This window comes from Mizuhopecten yessoensis, unplaced genomic scaffold (assembly GCF_002113885.1).
Source record: "Mizuhopecten yessoensis strain PY_sf001 unplaced genomic scaffold, ASM211388v2 scaffold3853, whole genome shotgun sequence".
Lineage (NCBI taxonomy): Eukaryota > Metazoa > Mollusca > Bivalvia > Pectinida > Pectinidae > Mizuhopecten > Mizuhopecten yessoensis.
The window spans coordinates 716,015-735,320 of NW_018405252.1; the positions used below are offsets into that span (position 1 = coordinate 716,015).

The window sequence follows — 19,306 nt, forward strand, 5'->3', positions numbered from 1 at the left end:
ATATGACAGGCATTGATCTCCAGACTAATGGTCCGTTAATATTTTTAATGCAGGGAAAGGAGAAACTCAAAAATCTTTCAGGGCCATCATGCAATTTGACCAGTATCAAAAATATTCTGATGAATTTATTGGCTAGGAAATCTTTATAATTCCAATATTGTGATTTATCCGGTACAATTATACCCATAAATAATGACTAAATACAATTATATAGTTAAACCTATGTCTGAGATTTTCATAGATTTTTATTGTTTAAATAATTCAAACAAATTAAATCATTCAAACAACACATTGCATTAAATTTTCACTTTAAAATAATGAATGAAAAAATCAAGTATTTTGTGATTTTTTTTTACAAAATCATACAGTTCAGTCAGGCTAATGAAGTTTTTATTTTTAGTTGTCATTGATTTGAGCCGTACTACAGTTCCCCATCTATATTGTAAACCCACATCAACAGCTTCTCGTTAGGAGGTTATTAGCCCTGCTTTAAGAGCATACAAGTAACATAACGCACACAATATATAGCTACATGCATCAAGCTATGGTGTGACTTCTCTGGTTAACGGTATGCATGCGACCACTAATTTGCTGTTGAACACATTTGCATGCTATTAGATAAACGTAGGAATCCATACAGTAATACCAGCAGCATTCGTTCTCTTGTCAAATTACACCCATAAAAATGTTTCTCTTTAAAGCTTTTACCAAAATGAGTCAATACACTTAAAATACAAACATAAAATTTCAAATGGCTGATCCGCAAGGAATATAGCCGCAATCTCACGGCAAAGCACAAGAAAGAGCAACGGAAAATCGATTATTTTTACCGAACCACGTTTTTCAATTTTTGACAGTAAATTTTTGGGAGTTGTAAATGGCATAGATTCCAGAACTACGGTGTTGTTGGAGGCAGTTGTCAGTATTATATCTTGATGACCTGCATGGGAAACAGATGGAACCACCAGGGAAAGTGCGTAGGAAATTAGCAAGCACAGGAAAAAAATCTTTGTTCACACTCTAAATGGAGTTATGTCTTTGTTCCAAAGATTTTCAACTTAAAATTGATTGACCACACAATATACGATTCCATTTGTACTAAAATTTACATTTATCATCAGAAGTAAAACTTTTAAAACATTAAGACAATACAGACACGGGTGTAAATTGATGAATATAAATGTTTCTCAACAAAACCTTGGCAATTTCACAAGTATCTGATATTTTTAGACTCCCTCTGCTTTTGGCAACATCTACTCGGAGATTTGACGAGTGAGGTAGGCCTGCTTTATGTGTGATTGTTTAAAGGAACGCAGACATGTCAAATGTTGGTATTAAAGGCATACAACGAACAGAAAATATAACATCTGTGACTGGACAAAGCACCTAGTCATCTATGCCTGGACAGTATACAGTATATCACCGTATGGAATACAGGACTTTGTATTGCATGCCCTTAAAACTGTATCACTATAGTAAGATTTACTGGGTATGTGATAAAAACATCTATGACTGGATAGTGGGAGAAAAACTACAATCTGTTGCAAAACAGATGGTGACACAATGTGCAATTTATATTGCAAGATATATTTTATTTTTACAGAAATTAAGATGATCTGAACAGAAGAAAACAAAACCAGAGATTGATTTATGTTGTTAGGGAAATATTTATAAGTATGAACCTACCGAAAGTAGTTGTGCTTCATGTAACTATAAATCTGAAGCGATCATCATAAGGTCATGAACATTGTGATGTTATCGTGCCATTGGAGACAGCTGGCTGATAATGGCTGTTCCATTTACTGAAAATCAACCTGAATTTATTTTAGAAATTTAAATATAATTTTATTGACAAAATCAGCGGAAAATGTGACTAAAAGTACTGACTTAGTCTGTTTATAGTTATAGACCTATAGTTCTGATCAGGGAAAATCAGCGGAAAATATGACTAAAAGTACTGACTTAGTCTGTTTATAGTTATAGACCTATAGTTCTGATCAGGGAAAATCAGCGGAAAATATGACTAAAAGTACTGACTTAGTCTGTTTATAGTTATAGACCTATAGTTCTGATCAGGGAAAATCAGCGGAAAATATGACTAAAAGTACTGACTTAGTCTGTTTATAGTTATAGACCTATAGTTCTGATCAGGGAAAATCAGCGGAAAATATGACTAAAAGTACTGACTTAGTCTGTTTATAGTTATAGACCTATAGTTCTGATCAGGGAAAATCAGCGGAAAATATGACTAAAAGTACTGACTTAGTCTGTTTATAGTTATAGACCTATAGTTCTGATCAGGGTTGCAGACAAATCCCTAACAAGCTAACACACACGATTCAATTGGTCTGCGATCCTTATCAGCAGGCTGGGCTATAAGGTGATTTCCTGTGAATGTTTTCAATGATTAATTCAGTAAATTCCTTAGTAGATACACGGCGAAATTAACATGGAAACAATATGGATTTAATTAGTGACAGCACTTCAGATTCATAATCTCACATATCACATTTTCTTTTTATTGAATTGCAATAGACAGCTACCTTTTATATCGATAAATTCTTGATAAGAAATCATTTAGACATGTAAAATGCTGAATCTGCTATTTTTATTTTATTTGTGAATGAGAAGAACTTTGGATTAAACTTTAAAGTAATTTGCCTAAATTGGTGATTTTTCTTTAGAAAAATGTGTAAAGAAAGAATACCTATAAGGGCTATGAAAATGCCTTACAATAATATTTGCTTTTTTTTGTCCATATCACTAATATTACATAAATCAGACGTTTTTGCCTGATGCATACATACACAGGCTTGAACAGTATACACAGCATTTGTGAAATAATGAGTTTCAATCCTACAGCAGTTTTGAGGACAGCATGCACAAATTCCAAACTAAACACCTCAGCTTCAATGACTAGTTAGAATACAGCTGATATGGTAAGAGGCTTGACCTCTTCTCTCTGTAAACCACATGTAGGAACTGAGTGATGGAATATTGATTTCAAAGTGGAATGCTGTTGCTTATTAATTAAAAGTTATAGTATATGTGAGCGTTCAGAACATTGAATTGAACAGTGAATTAAGTACACTGCTGGTTAGATGACAATGCATGAAGACACATGCACAGGCTAAATGTATGAAACTGGAGAACGCTATTGTGAACAGATTGAAATGCATTTTCAGCAATATGGAATGCATATGTGTATGATCTAGGCTAATTGTATTATCCTAGCAACCATTCATACTACTTCATCACATTATGATGATGTAAATGAACTATATCGACCCAAGTGGTTTTAAAGGTATTGAGAAAATGAATTATTTTCTTCTTACAGAAAAATAGCTATTATATTTTTTTGTCAAAACAAGAAAATGAAATGTGTCTTAAAAATCAACTGTATATTAAGACCACTTGTATATTAATATCACCTTTCTATAATATATAAAGGCTACCTGTATATCTAAGATCATATTGCAATTAAGACCACCTGTATATTAATATCACCTTTCTATGATGATGATTTTTTATGCTCTCTATTGCGTGGATTTTATAGACAGATTTCATTATTTACTACAACATATAGAATATCAGAACAGGAGTGAAAAGATGAAACCATTATAGGCCTTTGGCAAAGTCTACTTAGTGTGAAAGTGCAAATTTCAACATTGTATGAACTGTTCATGGTGTACACCAACATCACTGGCTAGGTACCTTTTTTAACATTGTTGAAGATATGTATTTTGTATGGCTTTTTGATGCATAAATCCTGAGGGCCTACCATGGGGGAAGGGAAGTAACTCCTATTTGTTGTCAATAAAATGTCATACAAAACCTTTATAGACCCTTAGATTACTTTGTATTCTGATAGGGAGGGGAAAGGAGCTGGAATTTTGGGACACGCCTAAAAGAACATCAGAAAGACGCTGAAGCCATGAAACAGCAAGTCTACACTAGCAATACAAGGAAAACGTTGGAGAGGCAATACAATAAATCAGCCATCACAGACTAACACATACAACCACATCATAGACAATAAATCAGCCATCACAGACTAACACATACAACCACATCATAGACAATAAATCAGCCATCACAGACCATACTAACACATACAACCACATCATAGACAATAAATCAGCCATCACAGACCATACTAACACATACAACCACATCATAGACAATAAATCAGCCATCACAGACCATACTAACACATACAACCACATCATAGACAATAAATCAGCCATCACAGACCATACTAACACATACAACCACATCATAGACAATAAATCAGCCATCACAGACCATACTAACACATACAACCACATCATAGACAATAAATCAGCCATCACAGACCATACTAACACATACAACCACATCATAGACAATAAATCAGCCATCACAGACCATACTAACACATACAACCACATCATAGACAATAAATCAGCCATCACAGACCATACTAACACATACAACCACATCATAGACAATAAATCAGCCATCACAGACCATACTAACACATACAACCACATCATAGACAATAAATCAGCCATCACAGACCATACTAACACATACAACCACATCATAGACAATAAATCAGCCATCACAGACCATACTAACACATACAACCACATCATAGACAATAAATCAGCCATCACAGACCATACTAACACATACAACCACATCATAGACAATAAATCAGCCATCACAGACCATACTAACACATACAACCACATCATAGACAATAAATCAGCCATCACAGACCATACTAACACATACAACCACATCATAGACAATAAATCAGCCATCACAGACCATACTAACACATACAACCACATCATAGACAATAAATCAGCCATCACAGACCATACTAACACATACAACCACATCATAGACAATAAATCAGCCATCACAGACCATACTAACACATACAACCACATCATAGACAATAAATCAGCCATCACAGACCATACTAACACATACAACCACATCATAGACAATAAATCAGCCATCACAGACCATACTAACACATACAACCACATCATAGACAATAAATCAGCCATCACAGACCATACTAACACATACAACCACATCATAGACAATAAATCAGCCATCACAGACCATACTAACACATACAACCACATCATAGACAATAAATCAGCCATCACAGACCATACTAACACATACAACCACATCATAGACAATAAATCAGCCATCACAGACCATACTAACACATACAACCACATCATAGACAATAAATCAGCCATCACAGACCATACTAACACATACAACCACATCATAGACAATAAATCAGCCATCACAGACCATACTAACACATACAACCACATCATAGACAATAAATCAGCCATCACAGACCATACTAACACATACAACCACATCATAGACAATAAATCAGCCATCACAGACCATACTAACACATACAACCACATCATAGACAATAAATCAGCCATCACAGACCATACTAACACATACAACCACATCATAGACAATAAATCAGCCATCACAGACCATACTAACACATACAACCACATCATAGACAATAAATCAGCCATCACAGACCATACTAACACATACAACCACATCATAGACAATAAATCAGCCATCACAGACCATACTAACACATACAACCACATCATAGACAATAAATCAGCCATCACAGACCATACTAACACATACAACCACATCATAGACAATAAATCAGCCATCACAGACCATACTAACACATACAACCACATCATAGACAATAAATCAGCCATCACAGACCATACTAACACATACAACCACATCATAGACAATAAATCAGCCATCACAGACCATACTAACACATACAACCACATCATAGACAATAAATCAGCCATCACAGACCATACTAACACATACAACCACATCATAGACAATAAATCAGCCATCACAGACCATACTAACACATACAACCACATCATAGACAATAAATCAGCCATCACAGACCATACTAACACATACAACCACATCATAGACAATAAATCAGCCATCACAGACCATACTAACACATACAACCACATCATAGACAATAAATCAGCCATCACAGACCATACTAACACATACAACCACATCATAGACTGGAACAACTCGAAAGTGCTTGCAAGGCAGGACAACTAGAGAGCCAGGAAAACAAAAGACTCCATCAGGATTAGAAGGGAAGGGGAATTGATGAACAGAGATGAAGGGGGCCACCAGCTGAGTCATCTTTATGACTCCATTTTAACATCACTACGGGGCGGAATGGGTAAACATGTTACCTGTCCCCCTGACTGCCTAGATTGCTATTGGGCGAAATGTCTCTATGATATCTGACAGCTGACTTTACTGATCCGACACATTGTGGCTAAGCGAGTTGTTATCAGAGCTTCAAAGTCTGGTCATTTTCACTCTTTGCTTGACAAAGGAAACAGATGTTTTCAAAAGCTTACAAAACAACTTTTTAATTCCTGTTTGTGTTCAAAGCAACTGACCATTTAGTACAACTTAGTTCTAGTACAACATATGTTTGTTTTTCACCAAATCAAGGCATGAAATGCACCCTCATTAGATGTACATTGGTTTCATAGATGAAGTATGTACTAGCTATTTCATGTGTTGGAAATCTGGTGATAATACACGATATAAACAGTTTTGGTCATGTCACATGATAAAACAAAGTAAAGTATTGTGAGCATTCAAAAGTCCTCCACCTCTGGACAAAAATTGGCAGTCTTAGAATCTAGAATTAACACATCATAGACAAAGGGGGCTATGTGATTGATAGAATCTTACATGGGTCTGTTCCGTGGACAGGGATATCTCAACCCGAGTGTAAGAGTTAGGCTGGTCAGCACGAGGCTTGGCGAGGGTTAAGATATCCTTGTCTATGGAACAGACCTATGTTTGATTATATTTCTCCCATACATACAAATAAACAAATTCCAGTCGGAATAAACATCGATCTTATTCTTCTGGCAAACCCCAAAGCCCTAGGGTTGAGACGGAGGATTCCCCATTCACAACAGTTGTATGATATCACGGAAACAATAAAATGACAACGCATCGACAATCCATTATAATGACCTCATAGTGCGTGTCAGTTGTCTTTCCCTACCCTGTGTAAGATAGAGTTATCTTTTCCCTAGCAACAACAGGATCACCCTGTGAAGTTAATTATTCCTATAGACCTACCAAGTTTTTCATGGTGACTGTCTCAGGGTCTTTTGTTAAGTCATAAAACTGCTTTGGTATCAAACATAAACGAAGGGCTGTAACACTGTATATAGTTAGTGTTAAACAAAGGGCTGTTACCCTGTATATAGTAAGTGATAAACAAAGGGCTGTAACTCTGTATATAGTAAGTGATAAACAAAGGGCTGTTACTCTGTATATAGTTAGTGATAAACAAAGGGCTGTAACTCTGTATATAGTAAGTGATAAACAAAGGGCTGTAACTCTGTATATAGTTAGTGATAAACAAATGGCTGTAACTCTGTATATAGCAAGTGATAAACAAAGGGCTGTAACTCTGCATATAGTAATTGATAAACAAAGGGCTGTTACTCTGTATATAGTAAGTGATAAACAAAGGTTTGTAACTCTGTTTATAGTAAGTAATAAACAAAGGGCTGTAACTCTGTATATATTTAGTGATCAACAAAGGGCTGTAACTCTGCATATAGTAAGTGATAAACAAAGGGCTGTAACTCTGTATATAGTAAGTGATAAACAAAGGGATGTAACTCTGCTTAGAGTAAGTGATAAACAAAGAGCTGTAACTCTGTATATAATTAGTAATAAACAAAGGGCTGTAACTCTGTATATAGTTAGTGATAAACAAAGGGCTGTAACTCTGTATATAATTAGTAAATAAACAAAGGGCTGTAACTCTGTATATAGTTTGTGATAAACAAAGGTCTGTAATTCTGTTTATAGTAAGTGATAAACAAAGGGCTGTAACTCTGTATATAGTTAGCGATAAACAAAGGGCTGTAACTCTGTATATAGTTAGTGATAATAAAAGGGCTGTAACTCTGTATATAGTTAGCGACAAAGGGCTGTAACTCTGTATATAGTTAGTGATAATTAAAGGGCTGTAACTCTGTATTTAATTTGTGAGACCTGATTTCAGTGTGTGACACTACACCACCCTATGAGGTACTTGCAAACTTTGCCAAGGGTTGGTGACCCCAGTCCTCTTGTGAATTGCTATGAAAGAAATTCTTACACTCCCACTTTACCATATTTTTACAGGGGATACCTGCGTCTTCTTGGCTGTTTTCTAACATAACAATTATAATAGACAACAGACTGTACTTACAGTTGGTGGGGATACCTGTATCAATAGGAAACAGACTGTACTCACCGTTACTATCAGCGTCATTGTAAGACACCTGGTTGGTTTCCTCAATGTCAGGTTTAACCTCCGTGGTCGTCTCAGATACCTCCATTTCATCACAGGAAGACTGCAGGGAGAAAACAGCTATCAACATATTTCATCATACAAAGTGGTATTGGTAGAAAGACAAGAACTTGTAACTACATTTCATCATGGGTATTAATTACTATTAATGTCACTGGTAAAAATCATTTTGTTTATCACGTCAAACAAGACAGTCAGTAATATCATATTAATTTTGGTCGAACAATGAAGCAGAGATTAATCTAAACCGTATTATTTAACCAAATCACGAAAAATCCATAAAATATTTTGAAACACAAGATTATGATGACCTGAATGAAAATATTACACTTGTAGAAATTATATTATTACAACACAATCCTGTTAAAAAGTCATAGTTATTCTCTATAATACCTTATATTTCGGAGTAAATGTTACATATTCTCACCTCTTCTTTCTCAGCCTTCGTTCCTCGTCCTCGCTTCTTTGCTGGCGTTGGTTCAGAGTCTGACTCTGTAAAGATGCCTGCCACCGGTTTCTTAGTACTTGTGGCTGAACCATCAGAGTCGGATTCAGAAGATAAGGCCTTGGCTCGTTTTGCAGGCACGACTTGTTCCTCGTCAATATCTACTGAGGATACAACCGTCGATCTCCGTTTTGTCGACAATGCCTCAGATTCAGCAGCATCTGATGAATTCTATCGAAGAAAAAAACCCATTTTATTTTGGCAATTTTGACCAAATCAGAAAAATTTTCAAACCTGAAAGCCAGATGTGATAAGACCCTATGGTCTTTTGTGTTTGAGTTTCAGTGCTACCAAAACCTTCTTTACAAAAGGAAAGTTGATATACTAAGTATATAATTTTCATTACAATGTAAAGTATGCTATTATAATCATGAAATATATTTCGTATAAAATGTGCAAATGATTTTTATGCTTTTCATTCTTAGGAAAAGTTGTTTTTCAGCCTTTGAAAAAAGGATGGCATTCTTGACCTCTGATTGGCTTAGGCAAAACTAACAAATGCTACCCATTTAGGAGCTGCGATACCCACCCTTGACGTCCTTGGTGGTGGTTTTACTGGGCTGGGTTTGGTAGTGGACACCTTTGGTTCCGGTTTAGACTTTGGTTCACTCCTGGATTTCTGCGTTGAGGTAACCCTGGGTGTGGAGGTCACCGTGGGGGATCTAATTGGAGCTCGGGACTTGGAAGCACTTGCCACTTTCCTGGGAGGGGGAGGGGACGGGGGCGCTTTCCTTGCTGCTGCCTGGAATCATCAAATACAACATTGCTGTACATTTTTAACTTTTAGCTACAAAAAGAGTTACAACAAGGAATTGTATTATAACTATCAATAATTCTCCATTTCTGGGGGTAAATATTGGTGACAAAATGAAGGAAGGGCTTAATCTCTGTGCATAGTGAGTGGAGCACAAAATACAATTTCGCGTGAGATTCAAATTCAGTAGAAGATATATCACAACTCCAAGAGGTTCTCACATACAAGACTTGGGAACCATATAATATAAGATATGCCATATGACATGACATATGGTGAATGAACTGCAGCAGTGACATTCATAATAAATTTCACAAGTAAGTTAAAATTTTACAAGAAATATATTATTAAAAACCTCACCATATATCTACTGTTGTCACAGATATCCTGAATACACTACACGACACATGATTGCTATGGCAACGTCAGATGTGAGATCTTGCGTTATGACATGTGTACAACAGTTCTTTATATAAGTTTCTGTAAAACAATCTCACAACACTGTACCTTTTTGGCTGCTGCCTCTCTTGCTGCCTTGAGTTGAGCTATTCTTTCTTCCTCCAATCTCTCTCGTTCCTCTTCTTTCCTCCTCCTCTCTTCCTCTCTCCGTTTCCTGTCTTCCTCCTCTTTCCTCTTTCTATCCATTTCTGCCAGTTGCCTTGATGACATCACTGGTTTGTGTTTCTAAAATTTGAAGCAATTCCACAAGAAGGTCATAATAAAGTTTTTACCTGGTTAGCAAGGTTTTTTATTTCTTCACCGAGTTTACTCATAAAAAACATTCTTTCTATTCAACTTTGATAACTCCAAAACATAAAGAAGCACTTTTTTCATTTCTGTTATATTAAACAAATAGAGAGAAAAAAAACAGAAACAAACGCTGGCAAGATTTTGGAAATATCAATTTGAGCCTTTTAAACAGTTAACAGTTGTTACAGAAATCAACTTACCTGCATTTTTTCAAGTTCTTTTGACTTTTTCTTTATAGCCTGCAAAAAGAACCAGGAGAATAACTAATGTTTTTTACGGGGAAGGATACCACAGCATCAGTAACAATCATGGAAAAAGAGTTCCACTTCACAGCGGATTTTTTTCCTTGGAGTATGCTCCCTTATTTACAGAAGATAAACCAGCAAAAAGGAATTTTTTTCCAGTTTAGAGTTACTTCCCTTTGCAAAGCTATGAATGTCTCATTTTAATACTATGCATTTGTAATTCCTTGATAGCAACATTGATAAAAAGAATAGGGTAGGTGGTGTAGAGGTCCACAGTTTATTCCCTAAAGTGTTTCAAACCTGATATATATTTATTTCTGTAAATGCAGCCTGAGACAAATTTATTTTAACAATTTCTGTAGAAAAGGACATGAACAAATATTTCATAAAAGTGCTAATTGGTGATAATATATTTCAACGTGGTGGTACTCTTTACTGATCATTCACAATGACTTAAAGAGCTATCCACACATCAGTACTCTGTATAAACAGATGTATTGACATTAAGTATGTGATCAATGTTAGTGGAACACTAGTCACATATGAATTCTGGGAAGTCATTTGGGCCTTTGTATTTAATAGTCATTTTACCTCCTCTATGTCCTTTTGTTTCTGGTCCTGAGATTTAACAGCTTTCTTGAATACCCCTTCTATTATATTCATCTTCTGTTCTGCTGAAGAACATCTGTAACACACACAATACATTATATACATTATCTGCTGACTAACACCTGTAACACACACAATACATTATCTGCTGACGAACACCTGTAACTCACACAATACATTATCTGCTGCCGAACGCCTGTAACACACACAATACATTATCTGCTGACGAACATCTGTAACACACACGCAATACATTATCTGCTGACGAACACCTGTAACAACACACATACAATACATTATCTGCTGACAAACACCTGTAACACACACAATACATTATCGGCTGACGAACACCTGTAACACACACAATACATTATCTGCTGACGAACGCCTGTAACACACACAATACATTATCTGCTGACAAACACCTGTAACTCACACAATACATTATCTGCTGCCGAACGCCTGTAACACACACAATACATTATCTGCTGACAAACACCTGTAACACACACAATACATTATCTGCTGACGAACACCTGTAACACACACAATACATTATCTGCTGACGAACACTTGTAACACACACAATACATTATCTGCTGACGAACGCCTGTAACACACACAATACATTGTCTGCTGACGAACATCTGTAACACACACACAATACATTATCTGCTGACGAACACCTGTAACACACACACAATACATTATCTGCTGACAAACACCTGTAACACACACAATACATTATCTGCTGACAAACACCTGTAACACACACAATACATTATCTGCTGACAAACACCTGTAACACCCAATACATTATCTGCTGACAAACACCTGTAACACACACACAATACATTATCACAATGGTACAGACAGAACATCTACAGGATGGAGTCAGGACATTATTTTTGTTCTTGTAGTGTAAAATAAACATATACAGAATTTTCTCTTCAGCATGAAACTGTTTTTTCAGATTTTATAATTTAAATAACTGACATACAGAGTGCATTTTGAAACCAAAACCAATCACTTCATACATTGTACTACACCCCAACACTTCAGAAGTCTTTTAAATGGGTAGGCACAGTCTCTTTTATGGCTCTAGGAACCACAATACAACAGAATCTTGTTATCTTTAGTTGATAGGACCACACACCAAATTGTAAATAAACAAGGTATTGAAGATACCTGATAGAATCATTCTGTGAGAAGATTTCATTAAGTTAAGAATCATGAGTTAAGTAATACATGTTCACAACAATTTAACAAGATTATCTGTTCCAGTCAGAAAAATTGTTGCTTCATTAGTGGAGAAAGTCCAATTGGTGAGAGAACCAGAGCCTACTAGTATACCTGTTGTGAGCTACGTCTGGGTTGATAGCACACACCCAGTCGTCAGGGAAGTCCTTGCCAATGTTGTTGGAAGAGAATGGTAATGTCCGCCACTTCAGGCACATGTCTGGAACAAAAGACACATATATAACATCCCCCTAATAGTACAGTACTGCCATGTACAGTAGGGCGGACTATGTCAAAACGACAAGAAAGCTACACATACAGCTGGGTGTTTTTTTTACTTCCTTCTTAATACCGATGGCTACATATATATATATATGTATGTTTTCATTCTTCAGCTATCTCATATCTATCAAATGTTGTCATCTTTATTAAACCTCTTTTTTTTTTACTACTTTCTGCAACATTTGCAGTTCTCTTGGAGTCGGACGTCCCACATGATAAAAAAAATGCAATATCGGATGAACCTCAGATTCATCGAATACCATGTCTTCCTCAAACTATTGATCTGGACCCGAAGAGTTCAAGTTCGCGGGTTTTACTGTATTGGCCAGTTAGGTGTTTTTTTTTAACAAAAAGCTAATTTTCTGGTCACACTGGCAACCTGTCAATAAAATGCTTTTTAAGCCCAAGGTTCCATTTTTAAGACAATAACCTACCACATTGTAATGTGACATTGATCTGCATGGCCCTTTTCCTTGCGTACTTGTTGTCCTCAGAGGGAGGGTCTCTCCATCTCTGACTTACATATCCAAAGTTCTCCCTGTACACAAAAAACAATGCTATTACCATGGAAACTCAACACATATACAAGGTAATAAAAAGATTTCAAGAAAAACAATTAAGCTGGACATCACATAATTTTTCATATAGACATGTCAATTGTGCAAGGGTAGATTAGTCAAGTTATTCACAGGCATTCTTATTATGACTATATGACTAAGAGTTATTTCCCCTTGCATATAAAATTTATTTCAGTTCCTAGAATAATCATCTCTATACGATCATGTCTCGGAGGTCTGATTTATCTGTCAGAAGAATGTGCGTTGGTCTAAACATTAAAATCATAAAAATGAAAATCATTCCTGTTAATAAAATATCAATCAATTTAATTCATTATCTGATTATCTTTAGTGTTTGTAGCTACAGTATTTGTATTACAGTGAAGTGTTGTACAGAATACTGCTATAATAAATCCAAAGTCAGTCTGAGGGAGAAAGAAACCAGGTGAGAAAGCCACTAAATTTCAACAGTCTAAAGGGACAAACAATATCCATTTCTATATCTCTATCTATGGAAAAGTGAAAGAAAACCTGCATTTTTTCAGTTTAAACTGACAGTGTTTTACACAGGTGTTAAACAGGTTTTAACTGAGGATTTGAAAAATAAAATAAAATTAAGTAGCATTTTTCAGGCTGGTTTTGTGATGTTCCCCAATGGCGACCTCCCGCGATAATCATATCTAAGGAAGCACCAACATTTTAGCTTTTGCTATACTTGGTAACAATTATCAATCTATCGGTAATCCTTCTGGCACTATTTCTCAAGTATCCCCAAATATTTATATCATATAAATAAAACATATGACACTTGTACAGTCTGTGTATAGTGACCACCATACATGAGTATTTGCTATACTTTTTAAGCCTTAATTATAAATACTGTTTAAAACACATACAAAACATGTTTTTTCAATGGTGTAAGATTTGATATAGGCGACATTCTGATGGATATAAATGGAAATAGTGTAGTTTTTCACAGGAACTTATTAATGTTGCTATAAACTGTTGAAATATTGGCACGATTTATAAGGTAGGCATTCAGCCTTTGTCAGATGTTCATTTCTTTAAGTTGTCTAATTCAGTTTTGAGTTAGTTGTAAATGAAATATTAGGCTAATGGTTTATTAAACTAATATTACACTTGTTCGTTATTACCTCACCAATACAACCCAAAGCACCAACGAACCTGTTGTTAATCTTTGGATATGATGACTAGGAGAGATGGTCACCACATCTCAAAGTTATTCTGAAACGTTTCTTTTTTAAAATCTCAATTTAAAGCTTTCTAACTTGCACTGTCAGCTTTGAAACATAAATTTTGAATAAAGATTTAGTAGAGCTGGATATAGGAGGACCTATTTGGATGTACAGGGAGTTTATCTAGTGATATAACTTACCAGAACTTTGTTACCCCTTGTTGTGCTAAACAAAACAAAGGGTTAGAACAATCAGTGAACGGAACAAACACAGCAAACTGGGGGCAGATCATTTGAAAACATTCTCATTCTATGCTTGTTAAATATTGAAACATTACCACAAAATTTGCAGCACTATATAACTTTGAAGTTTTAGCTTGTGGTAACTACTTTAAGTAGTTGAACAGTTTAGAACTTAATAATCCACAATTATCCTGTGTGAAAGACATTGTACTGTGCCAAAGAGTCATATAAATTTCACCATCACGAAATTCATAATTATGATGGCCTTAACATGAAGGGAAGATGCAATTACTCCCCCATCCAGAAATTTGAAATTACAGTGTCGTGTCTGCAAACTATACCGATTCATTAAAAGGAACCAAGTCCACTTTTAAATATTTTCAAATTCCACTAAATAATTACTTAGACATATATGTTTTCAGTTTTGTTTTGATTTGATTCAAGTTCAAATATTTTCAAATGATCCGTCACTAAGATCCAAATAAAACCTGTCACACGTACAATACTACTGATCCTGGTATCACCAGTATATTTATATCTTACCACTGAAAACTACCTCCTGCAAAGCAATAATTAATGTGATAGTGAATTATTAATACCACATGTTAACACAAAACAAACCCCACACTTACTAGTGCAATAACCATTTTCATAATTTTAAGGAACTGATCAGTTCATATTTTTTCCACAAAAGTTGAAGTTCAAGAACTTTTATCAATTTCCATATATAATTATCCTGTGTCTGATGATTGAGCCTGTAGTTACGAAGGCTGAGTATACATCTTCTATAGATGTGTTGTGTGTGCGAGGGTGTGTGTGACATGTAGGCTTGTGGGTATACAAGTCTGTAAATGCTGGAGTAGATTTTACATTATAATTATTATATGTTACCAGAAGTTATTGATCTACTCTCTGAAAGTCTGTGTAAATACTACCATCAATGTGTTCATACTAAATCCATTTCTCTTTAAATAAATACATCATTGTCCGTATGAAATCTACTATTAACTTTTTCCATTCTGACTTGTATATATGTGGTACCTATTGGAGAGGACTTGTATAGGCTTGTCTGTTGTCCAATCCATTTGTTATTGAACAATAAAATTTGTTGAAATGAAATGAAATTGAGCCTGTCTCGGTGACATACCTATCCCAATGTCCTTCCAATACTGCGTCATGTGTTCACCCATCGCCTTCATCATGTGTCGGTATTCTTTAGCGTCGGCGAAGTCTTGTTTGTTATGTGTGGGTTCTAACACCAAGTAGGGAATATCCACAACCCCTACTACACCACTACAGAACCTGCAAGTTTACCAAAAAAGTGACGAAATGAATATCATTCATAATGAAATGTAAAAAACAATTCTTACAGTTTTATACCATGTACCTATTTACTTTACTTTATGTATCAGGCAATTCCTTAAGGTCATTGGAGTGTATTGATAAACGGAAACAGGAAGTACATCCCTAGTTGAAAATCCAATGTAGGGAGAGAGTATCACAATTTCCACAAATTCTAGTGTTTAATATTAAACTGATGAATATTGTATGTTTATTATTGACAGAACAGTGTGTTCTCTCAATATTAAAGTATTTCAAAGCAATCCAGGCATTAATTTAGGTTTTTTTATCAATGAATCACATGTGTCCATTTTTTCTTTACTTCAGGAAACCGGCTACCTATTTCACTACTGTGAAGTTTTTCAAGAACGATAACTCTTACCTGCAATTACTATGTATATGGTTTATTATAAAATGTCAATTTTTATATCGTGTATAGAGAATTAATTTTACACAATTTCAGCATTTATTAAATTGATATACATTAATGCCGTACTAATATATGTCAGTATCATTTTTATTGACATTATTTTGTAAAAATATTGTGTCTTTCATTTTTTTTTCAAAATTCACTCCTTTTTACCTAAATTTCCATTTAAAATCCTTAAAATTCTGACAACCTATATTTTTTTTGTGGCAGAAAATTTTCTTTACTTTAAAGCATTATAACTACAAAATTTGAAGAAATTCTACTGAGAAATGGTGACACAATCCTATTACCTTAACAATATTCTCATGGAAGTAGATTCATAGGTTAATGCATCGAACACATTCAAAACCTGGTATAACTACATATTACACATATTTGTCGGATATTTCTCCTGAATTCATCCCGTCAGTTACTGTCCAAAGTAATCATCGAGTAATCAAAAACTTATAAAAAGTCTAAGACAGCATCTAGTATTTTGTCAGGTATATATATCTTCAACTATGGTTAAAAAAGAGCAGTTTCCTGAATCAATTCTGCAATTCTAGAAGACCCATTGAGTAACAAAGTATGTTCAGAATACTACACTATCTGGAAGGAAGCATCGAAAATCTTGTCAGATATATACAAACTTGACTATGGCTTAAAAGAGCTGATGTTGTCTACAAAATTTCATTCTACTACACAATACATCTGGAAGGAAGAATCTAAAAGTATTTTTTATCTGCTATAGCTACACAAAGTACTTGACCATGGTTGAGATAACTTGAGAAGGGCTGATGTTGACAACAATACTTCATGTTTTTATGGTATCCTAGTATAACAAATTTGTGCTACAAGCAAGACAGGTCACTACAGATAGTTCTAACATGTATGTAGGAGGACATTCAATAATACTTACACACCACCGTCAGTCTGAGGACCTACTTTCTCATACATTTTGATAAGTCGACTGCAGTTGTATACAAATATACCATCATGATTCCGATTCTCAAGATTGATTCCGAACACAAAATTCAGTATCTTCGGATCCTTTAGTGATCTGGATGTAAATAGATCAGTAGTCACATGAACATCTGTATTTCACAAATTCAATGGCAGTAATAATACACTTAAAGGGAGGCAACTTCAGAAATTCAAATTAATATCGCCTCCTCAATGTTGTACATAAATTTAGGGTTTTTTTGTTAATCAGCAATCAAGTGTATCAAAAATTGCATGACAGAGAATTTTCTGATGTTTTTGAATTGAGAAAATTATTAACAATTTATTTTTTCATATTAGAAAATATTTCATGGCATTCAAATGACCTTGTAAAATTTTAATAATGATCTGCAAGTCATTTTCGTTCCTTTCAAATTAGAACAATTTATATAATGCATTCAATAATATATATTAACATCTTTCAAATAAGTATTTTTTTGTTATGCTGATCCTGAGAGACTAGACAAACCTATGAATATTTCCTATTAGGTTAAATTGACTCTATAAGCGGGATATCACTTCTATGAAGCTCTACTACAAGCCTATAATGATAGCTAGCTGACCACCTTGACTGACGCCTACTTTCCCTTTCTCTCTGCCGCCTGTTTCTTGTATTCTGATATTTGTCTGTACTCTACTACAAGCATATAATAAGAGCTAGCTGACCACCTTAACTGACACCTACTTTGCCTTTCACTCTGCCACCTGTTTCTTTTATTCTGCTATACGTCTGTCCTCTACTACAAGCCTATAATAAGAGCTAGCTGACCTCCTTGACCGACACCTACTTTGCCTTTCACTCTGCCACCTGTTTCTTGTATTCTGCTATTCGTCTGTACTCTACTACAAGCCTATAATAAGAGCTAGCTGACCACCTTTACCAACACCTACTTTGCCTTTCTCTCTGCCACCTGTTTCTTGTATTCTGCTATTTGTCTGTACTCTACTACAAGCCTATAATGATAGCTAGCTGACCACCTTGACCGACACCTACTTTGCCTTTCTCTCTTCAACCTGTTTCTTGTATTCTGCTATTTGTCTGTACTCTACTACAAGCCTATAATGATAGCTAGCTGACCACCTTTACCGACACCTACTTTGCCTTTCTCTCTGCCACCTGTTTCTTGTATTCTGCTATACGTCTGTACTCTACTACAAGCCTATAATGATAGCTAGCTGCCCACCTTAACTGACACCTACTTTGCCTTTCTCTCTGCCTCCTGTTTCTTGTATTCTGCTATTTGTCTGGACTCTATTACAAGCCTATAATGATAGCTAGCTGACCACCTTAACGGACACCTACTTTGCCTTTCTCTCTGCCCCCTGTTTCTTGTATTCTGCTATTCGTCTTTACTCTACTACAGGCCTATAATGATAGCTAGATGACCACCTTGACTGACACCTACTTTGCCTTTCTCTCTGCCCCCTGTTTCTTGTATTCTGCTATTTGTCTGTACTCAATTAAAAGCCTATAATGATAGCTAGCTGACCACCTGTACCGACACCTACTTTGCCTTTCTCTCTGCCTCCTGTTTCTTGTATTCTGCTATTTGTCTGTACTCTACTACAAGCCTATAATGATAGCTAGCTGACCCCCTTTACCGACACCTACTTTGCCTTTCTCTCTTCAACCTGTTGCTTGTATTCTGCTATTTGTCTGTACTCTACTACAAGACGATAATGATAGCTAGCTGACCACCTTTACCGACGCCTACTTTGCCTTTCTCTCTGC

The 19,306-nt window shown here is 35.4% G+C and overlaps 1 protein-coding gene across 2 annotated transcripts in view; it reads right to left on the minus strand.

Moving 5' to 3' along the window:
- LOC110448141 (MORC family CW-type zinc finger protein 2-like) overlaps positions 1-19,306 on the minus strand; it is an 82,511-nt gene that overhangs the window by 42,830 nt on the left and 20,375 nt on the right. Inside the window, exons 12-22 of one of the 2 annotated variants that reach the window (XM_021494221.1) lie at positions 17,492-17,632; positions 15,970-16,124; positions 14,781-14,805; positions 13,262-13,365; positions 12,660-12,765; positions 11,289-11,382; positions 10,653-10,691; positions 10,210-10,386; positions 9,478-9,690; positions 8,871-9,119; positions 8,387-8,486 (exon numbers count right to left, since the gene is read on the minus strand). In XM_021494221.1, the coding sequence (XP_021349896.1) occupies positions 8,387-8,486; positions 8,871-9,119; positions 9,478-9,690; positions 10,210-10,386; positions 10,653-10,691; positions 11,289-11,382; positions 12,660-12,765; positions 13,262-13,365; positions 14,781-14,805; positions 15,970-16,124; positions 17,492-17,632 (1,403 nt within the window). Of the gene's footprint in view, positions 1-8,386; positions 8,487-8,870; positions 9,120-9,477; positions 9,691-10,209; positions 10,387-10,652; positions 10,692-11,288; positions 11,383-12,659; positions 12,766-13,261; positions 13,366-14,780; positions 14,806-15,365; positions 15,382-15,969; positions 16,125-17,491; positions 17,633-19,306 lie in introns of both variants that reach the window. The other variant, XM_021494222.1, reaches the window with a different exon arrangement.